Raw genomic sequence first — 9,098 nt, 5'->3', positions numbered from 1 at the left:
CATGACAGTGTGGTGACATGACAGTGTGGTGACATGGGAGACATACAGTGTGGTGACATGACAGTGTGGTGACATGGTGACATGACAGTGTGATGACATGACAGTGTGGTGACATGGGAGACATACAGTGTGGTGACATGGGAGACATGACAGTGTGGTGACATGGGAGACATACAGTGTGGTGACATGGTGACATTACAGAGTGGTGACATGGTAACATGGCAGTGTGGTGACATGGGTACATTACAGAGTGGTAACATGACAGTGTGGTGACATGAGTGGGGTGACATGACAGTGTGGTGACATGGTAACATGGCAGTGTGGTGACATGGGTACATTACAGAGTGGTAACATGACAGTGTCGTGACATGAGTGGGGTGACATGACAGTGTGGTGACATGACAGTGTGGTGACATGGTGACATGACAGTGTGGTAACATGAGTGTGGTGACATGGGAGACATACAGTGTGGTGACATGACAGTGTGGTGACATGGAGACATGACAGTGTGATGACATGAGTGTGGTGACATGGGAGACATACAGTGTGGTGACATGGTGACATGACAGAGTGGTGACATGGTAACATGGCAGTGTGGTGACATGGGTACATTACAGTGTGGTAACATGACTGTGGTGACATGGGTACATGACAGTGTGATGACATGACAGTGTGGTGACATGGAGACATGACAGTGTGATGACATGGTAACATTACAGTGTGATGACATGACAGTGTGGTGACATGGAGACATGACAGTGTGGTGACATGGGCATCCTTAGTATTTATTTCGAACGTTGCAGTCTCAGTCCACGTTGGATCGCCGCCTCTGATTATCGTTCATCCGCCCTCATTTGGGCCACCTGATGCACGATGCTGTTGCTTGCTTCTCGCCGCTGGTAGTGTTGCAGGGGAGGTCGATCTGGGATTGTGCCCAGGAACACGTTCAGTTGTCTCTTGAAGGTCTCCAGGGTGAACTCCCCCTCTCTTCGATCCTTTGGTAGGACGTTAAACAACCTCGGCCCTGCCACGGAGAGTGATCGTTCCAGCAGGGATTGAAATCTGACTGCGGATCTGTTACGCAGTGGGGGGATCCTGCACAGTCTCCCCCTTCTCTGGTTGTGATATGTCTCAATCCTGAAGGTCTCGCTCTCGAAGTTAGGCACCATTCCGGTTACCATTTTCCATGTGTACAGAATGGCATACCTCTCCCGTCTCCTCTGCAGTGAGTACAGACCCAGGCGCCTTAACCTCTCCCAGTAGTTCAACTCTTCCATCTCTCTGATCCTGGGAGTGAAGGTTCGCTGGACACCTTCCAGTTGCCGTATTGCGCCTAGTGTGAACGGAGTCCAGTATTTACAGCAGTATTCGAATATGTATTACAAGGGCTCTGAAGAGTGAAATCATCGGTTCCGCTTCTTTAGGACTTGACAGGAGGGAAGGACTTGACAGAATGTGCTGGGACATGACAGGAGGTTAGGACTTGACAGGATGTGCTGGGACATGACAGGAGGGTAGGACTTGACAGGAGGTTAGGACTTGACATGATGTGCTGAGACATGGCAGGAGGGTAGGACTTGACAGGATGTTAGGTCTTGACAGGATGTGCTGGGACATGACAGGAGGTTAGGACTTGACAGGATGTGCTGGGACTTGACAGAAGGGTAAGACTTGACAGGAGGGTAAGACTTGACAGGATGTGCTGGGACATGACAGGATGTGCTGGGACATGACAGGATGTGCTGGGACATGACAGGAGGTTAGGACTTGACAGGATGTGCTGGGACATGACAGGAGGGTAGGACTTNGACAGGAGGGTAGGACATGACAGGAGGATAGGACATGACAGGAGGGTAGGACATGACAGGAGGATAGGACATGACAGGAGGATAGGACATGACAGGAGGATAGGACTTGACAGGAGGATAGGACATGACAGGATCCGTGAGAAAAGCAACAAATTTACTTACCTAATATGTTTAAAATAATAAAGAATTCTACTATCGCTATTCCAGAGAACTCTACAAGCAATAAGGCTTAAGTAAATAATCCACACCTCAAAAGCCAGGAGTTTTTCTGCATTAAGATGCAGGTGGATAAATAAATGATCAAATTAAGAAGATATCTCTTTTGATGAAGATGAAATAATTGAATAAGGATAAGATAATAATTACATGACGATGAGGAAATAATTAAGTAAGGATGAGAAAATAAATATCTTTGATGAAATAAGTAAAAAATGATAAGAAAATACTTAAATAAGGATAAAAAAATAAATAATGATGGGAAAATAATTGAATAACCATGAGGAAATAATTAAATAACAATGAGAAAATAAATAACGATGAAGAAATAATTAAACAATGATGAGAAAATAATTAAATAACGATTGGGAAATAATTAAATAACAAAAAAATAATAAAATAACGATGAGGAAATAATTAAATAACAATGAAAAAAATAAATAAATAAATAACGACTTAAATAACGACGAGGAAATCTCACTGACCACTTCATAACATTGGTTATCACCGGCGTCAATCTGGCGTCTCATTTTATTCATTATAATTACATGATTAGATCATATGTAATTGGGACGTGATATTCATTTGGCGTGATAGAGATTGATGGAAAAGTACTGGACTTTCTTCGGCATCTAGACGACATCACGTGATAGATCACGCGATCAAGACCTCAGTAGTGGGCGGAAGCGAAGGCTATATAAGGGCTAGCAACATTAAGGCCCCCGCAGTAGTTGATAAGCGCTCCGCGATGTAACGCGTCGGTAGAGTTCTTCGACTTTACGGTCGACGCCGTAGCTCATACCTCTGGGGCCATACTTTCAAAACTCGCTAGGTGAACGTAAGTACTTACGCTCTATTTTCTTATCTATGATTGGTGAATTTTGCTTGAAAGGCCGTCAATCATTGGCTGATGAATTTACCATCTCTTGCCTTTTTTTGAAAGTATGGCCCCTCTGTATCGTAACTCATGTATAACCACCCTGTATAACAAGATATGTTATCTAGACAGATGCGTCATACTTATCCTTCAGTCACGTAACCTTATCTTCAGGTGGCGCTTAGTAAATGAGAAGTAACAGCTACTGTACTTCATCACATTGATGCCATGGCTCACCTAAGATGCCCTGGCTTACCTAAGATGCCCTGGCTCACCTAAGATGCCCTGGCTTACCTAAGATGCCATGGCTCACCTAAGATGCCCTGGCTCACCTAAGATGCCATGGCTCACCTAAGATGCCATGGCTAACCTAAGATGCCATGGCTCACCTAAGATGCCCTGGCTCACCTAAGATGCCCTGGCTCACCTAAGATGCCCTGGCTCACCTAAGATGCCCTGGCTCACCTAAGATGGTGTCGAGGGCGCGTGTGAAGGCAGAGTTTGAGGTTGACATCCTAGCGACCATCTGCTGCAGTAGTACATTGATGCCATGACTCACCTAAGATGCCCTGGCTAACCTAAGATGCCATGGCTAACCTAAGATGCCATGGCTAACCTAAGATGCCATGGCTCACCTAAGATGCCCTGGCTAACCTAAGATGCCATGGCTCACCTAAGATGCCATGGCTAACCTAAGATGCCATGGCTCACCTAGTATGGTGTCGAGGGCGCGTGTGAAGGCAGAGTTTGAGGTTGACATCCTAGCGACCATCTGCTGCAGTAGCGGCACCATCTGGTGACACTTGATGCGTGGCCACTCCTGCGCTACCTGTACATCATGTCAACAATAGACAATATAAAAAATATAACTCAGTACTCACAGCAGTGAGTGACAGAGAGCGCATTTCCTCGTCGACGAAAACGTGAAGTCACGGACGGACGGACAGACGGACATGGCGAGCACAATAGCGCCTTTTTATTCATAAATGAGAAAATGCGCTAACAATAGAGATCATTCATTATTTTTACTCACCATTCATTTATTCATTCCAGGTGCATTTTTTTATTGTTGTGGACCGAAAGTGTAATTATTCAGTCGCGTCTAGTGTAGCCGCTTGGTTTTATGAACGATAGAGATCATTCAGTATTTTTACTCACCATTTATTTATTCATTCCATGTGCATTTTTGATTGGTATGCAGCGTTTACATTTTACCTTCAGGCAGCAACAGTCGTGTAGTGCGAGGTCTCAGTGGCTGTGAGTCAGGGAGTCAGTCGTGTCCTACCAGCCTTAAAACTGAAGTTCTACCTAAGCTCACTAGTGCTCTTGTAGGTCTACGCTAGTTCTTACGGCTGTGCCACGATAAGTACTACAGCTCTAAGAATTTTATTAGGCATTATATTGATCATAAATGTCTGTTACGCTGGCTGTGTATTTTAAATGTGATGCCATTAAACTGTTATTTCACGGAATAAAATCTACGTTTTATCAACCTGGACAATTGATGAACAGATTTCAAGTGTAATAAGACACCAGCGACTAAACTGCGATTGAAATTTTATCAAGATTGGTTGTGGCCATAAGGAACTAGCAGAGACCATAAAAAATTACACCACTTTTATAATAATAACTTATGTAATAACTAATATAATTGTAATAGTAACTTATATAAATAACTTATGACCATAAGGAGCTAGTAGGTAGTGACCATAAGGAACTAGTCACAACAAAGTACAAGTACTGACCATATTGCTGAGGGCCTCCTGATGGCAGTTCTGGAGCCAGAGGGCAAGCATCTTGTAGGCAGGCAGGTCAGAGGGAGTGCTGAGGGCCAGACAGCGTAGGTAGTGCAGGAAGGCCACCTGCAGGTACCTGCTCAGCTCCTGCTCCTGCTCCAGCAGGCTGCGCTGGTCCAGCTCAGCGTTCTTCTTGTGGATGATGTCAGATCTGGGGCGTGGTCGTGATAATTAATTAATAATTAATAAAACACGTAGCCTATGTCGGACATGAAGCGTGGTCATCATAATTATTTAATGATTATTAATTAATAAAACAAGTGTTCTATGTCAGACCTGATCGAGGCGTGTTAATGCATCAGAACACGCAGCCTATGTCAGATCTGGGGCGTGGGTATGATAATTAATTATTATTAATTAATATTAGTTAATAATTAATAATTATTAATTATTAATTATTAATTTTTAATTATTAATTTATAATTATTAATTATTAATTATTAATTAATAATTATTAATAAAACACGTGGTCTATGTCAGATCTGGGGCGTGGTGGTGATAATTAATTAATAATTAATTAATAAAACACGTGGTCTATGTCAGACCTGAGGCGTGTTGATGTATTAAAACACGTAGCTTATGTCAGACCTGAAGCGTGTTGATGTATTAAAACACGTAGCTTATGTCAGACCTGAGGCATGTTGATGTGTTAAAACACGTAGCTTATGTCAGACCTGAAGCGTGTTGACTGTCTCTTATACACATCTAGATGTGTATAAGAGACAGGACATTATCTTAGTGTTATAGTGACATTATCTCAGTGTTATAGTGACATTATCTTAGTGTTATAGTGTCATTATCTTAGTGTTATAGTGACATTATCTTAGTGTTATAGTGTCATTATCTTAGTGTTATAGTGACATTATCTTAGTGTTATAGTGTCATTATCTTAGTGTTATAGTGACATTATCTTAGTGTTATAGTGANAGTTATTCTGTTAATCTATTATAGATTAAGGGGAGCGTCTGGCCAAAATTTTATCTCGGCTATTTACAGACGGATCACTTTGAAACTTAGTACACATATGTAAAACAAAAAAAAATAGACAGCTTTTATTCGTGTCAATTTTTCGAAAAAAATGAAAGAAAACGTGAAATTCTTAGAAAACGGCCAAAAAATAGGGTACTGTAGAAATCTATCTCCTCCTAGAGTTTTGAAGTTACAGCGATGAGACATGTACCATTCGATTCGCAGTTAAATTATCTATCAATGCAACGTAGCTTTTTTCGAATTTCCAATTTTTGTAGATGTGGGAGCATTTTTTCCCAAAAATTTCGAACATTTTTCGATTTATCCCTATTTCCCCCCCTCTTTTTTCAAAATATTTTCAAAACTATAGCGAAATTGAAAATAATCTCTGACCATTCTCTAGATATTTTATTTTCAAATCGAACGGTATATCTCTCATTGCTATAGCTTCAAACTGTACGAGGAGATAGGTTTGCAGTAACAATAAGTTAACTTTTCAGTAGGGCCCGACAAAGTCCCGCGCGCCTCGAAATAGACATTCAAGGCAGCAAGGTTGCAAGAATAGACAATACAGGAGCTTTATTTCTGTCAAGGATGGTGCGAACGACGGCACGAGAACCATCCCCCATGACTACAGCAGGGTTACTGAAGCCTAATGTCTCCAGACTTTCTATATAAGATGCACCGTCGGCATTATTCCCTATGTTAAATGTTGAAGAACTCCACCACGCCAAACCCTTTCGTGATCTGTCGTGAACGCATAAACCAACGTACAGAGATGGTTTTGGTACCGTTGGATGCGTCAGAATGTAAGCTTTAAGATGAGACTAAAACCGGAAAAGCCAAAATCAAAATTTTTGGCCAGACGCTCCCCTTAACAGGTTAACAGTTAACAGGTTAACAGTTAACATGGTAACAGGTTAACAAGTGAAGCACTTCACCTCGACAGGTAAACTGCTGCTAACCAGCAGCGATTAACTACAAATTTTAGTTGCCTCCGCAATACATAGGTTAATTTCCCCATGCAGTGAGGGTCTCCATACCTCCTGAGGGCATCCCTCTCCTCCCCACCTCCTGAGGGCATCCCTCTCCTCCCCACCTCCTGAGGGCGTCCCTCTCCTCCCCACCTCCTGAGGTACATATTATATAATAAATATTCCACGGTATATATTGCTGCATACATAAAATATTGATATTATAGTATAATGTTATATAATAAATATTCCATGGTATATATTGCTGCATACATAAAATAATGATATTATAGTATAATGTTATATAATAAACATTTCACAGTGTAATGAGTATATATTATTGAATAAATGAAATAATGTAGTATAACATATTCAAATACTATAAAACGTCCAGTATACTGGTATTATAGTCAAATGTTGTACAATAAACATTCCATGGTAGGTATATATTATTGAATACACGAAATAATGATATTATAGTAAAATATTATACAATAAACATTTCACAGTGTATATAATTGGATACAATAAATAATGTATAGTAAATATTATACAATGAACATCGCACAATGTATATTATTGAATAAATGAAATGATGATATTATAGTAAAATATTATATAATAAACATTCTATAGTGTATATTATTTGATACACGAAATAATGATATTATAGTGAAATGTTATACAATAAACTTTCCACGGTATAAATTATTAAATACATGAAATAATGATATTATAGTATAATATTATATAATAAACATTTCACAGCGTAAATTACTGAATAAATGAAATAATCTACTAATAAATTCAACTATAATGAAACGTCCTCTTATTTAAATAGCATTATATTGATATTATAGTATAATATTATACAATAGACATTTCACAGTGTATATAACAACAATAGAGTCCGTTGCCTAACAACACTATCCATAATCTTGACTATAATAAAGACGTCAATAAAATCTTTATTGTGATGTGAGATTTTTACTGTACAGCTTTTTGAGAATTGTTAAAGCTTTAATTCAATTTAAATTCATCTTAATTCAAGTTACATTAAAATGAATTTGATTTAAATTAATTTTAATTCAATTAAGTAAAATATTAATTTAATCTAAATTAAATTAAATTTAATTCAAATCAATTTAAAATTAGTATTTATATTGATATTATAGTATAATGTTATATTATATGTTGCGCTCTATGTTGCGTCGTCTCGCCGCCACGTCCTCTGTTGTATTATAGCATTATATTGATATTATAGTATAATGTTATATTATATGTTGCGTTCAATGTTGCGTCGTCTCGCCGCCACGTCCTCTGTTGTATTATAGCATTATATTGATATTATAGTATAATGTTATATTATATGTTGCGTTCTATGTTGCGTCGTCTCGCCGCCACGTCCTCTGTTGTATTATAGCATTATATTGATATTATAGTATAATGTTATATTATATGTTGCGTCGTCTCGCCGCCACGTCCTCTGTTGTATTATAGCATTATATTGATATTATAGTATAATGTTATATTATATGTTGCGCTCTATGTTGCGTCGTCTCGCCGCCACGTCCTCTGTTGCATTATAGCGTTATATTGATATTATAGTATAATGTTTTAGAATAAACATTTCACAGTATATATTGAATAAATGAAATATTTATATTATAGTAAAATATTATACATTCCATGGTATATATATTGAATAAATGATATAGTGTACTAACATATTCAAATACAATAGAACGTCCTTTTATTCGTGCAGAATTATATTAAAATTATAGTAAAATATTATACAATACACATTCCACAGTATATATTGAATAAATGAAATAATCTACTAAAAAATTCAACTACAATAGAGTCCGTAGCCTAACGACTATATCTATTATCTTGATTATAATAAAAACGGCAATAAAATCTTTATCGTCATGAGAAATTTTTACTGTAGAGCTTTTTGAGATCTGTTCTTCAAGTTTTTAATTTATATTACTTTTGATTTAATTCAAATTAATTTACATATAATTTAAATTAATTTTAATATAATTGAAATCAATTTTAATTTAACTTATATATTTAACAAGGCACCTGACTGGAGGAAGCATCGCACGTCTCTGTAGAAGCGCTCGCTGACATCAGCGATCTGCTGACACGCTGACTCCAGCAGCTGTACAGCCTGTACACCATCCCCTGTAATGGTGACGTCAGCATGGTCATGTTATCATAGTGTTATCATAGTGATAGATGTTATCATAGTGATAGATCTGCTGACACGCTGACTCCAGCAGCTGTACAGCCTGTACACCATCCTCTGTAATGGTGACGTCAGCATGGTCATGTTATCATAGTGATAGCTGTTATCATAGTGATAGATCTGCTGACACGCTGACTCCAGCAGCTGTACAGCCTGTACACCATCCCCTGTAATGGTGACGTCAGCATGGTCATGTTATAGTGA

General features: G+C 38.6%; 1 protein-coding gene across 1 annotated transcript; it reads right to left on the bottom strand.

The window, feature by feature from the left end:
* Positions 1-3,574: 3,574 nt before the first annotated feature.
* Positions 3,575-7,574, bottom strand: LOC125178168 (serine/threonine-protein kinase tel1-like). Its single transcript, XM_047881303.1, has 4 exons — positions 7,568-7,574; positions 6,766-6,796; positions 4,647-4,848; positions 3,575-3,730 (listed from the first exon to the last, which is right to left on the bottom strand). Exons 1-4 carry the CDS (start codon positions 7,572-7,574, stop codon positions 3,575-3,577), a joined length of 396 nt encoding a protein of 131 aa, XP_047737259.1.
* Between the last annotated feature and the right edge of the window lie 1,524 nt (positions 7,575-9,098).

The sequence above is a fragment of the Hyalella azteca genome, unplaced genomic scaffold (assembly GCF_000764305.2).
Source record: "Hyalella azteca isolate HAZT.00-mixed unplaced genomic scaffold, Hazt_2.0.2 contig7589, whole genome shotgun sequence".
Lineage (NCBI taxonomy): Eukaryota > Metazoa > Arthropoda > Malacostraca > Amphipoda > Hyalellidae > Hyalella > Hyalella azteca.
The sequence above is the reverse complement of the archived record's forward strand: the minus strand, read 5'-3'. Positions and strand labels throughout refer to the sequence as shown.

Bases quoted from the DNA above. Each gene is read 5' to 3' on its own strand.
- LOC125178168 (XM_047881303.1), bottom strand. The intron at 4,849-6,765 runs GTGGGGAGGAGA...ACCACGCCCCAG, and splicing joins GAGAGGGACGCCCTCAGGAG to ATCTGACATCATCCACAAGA. The intron at 3,731-4,646 runs GTCAGTACTTGT...CATGATGTACAG, and splicing joins AGGAGGCCCTCAGCAATATG to GTAGCGCAGGAGTGGCCACG.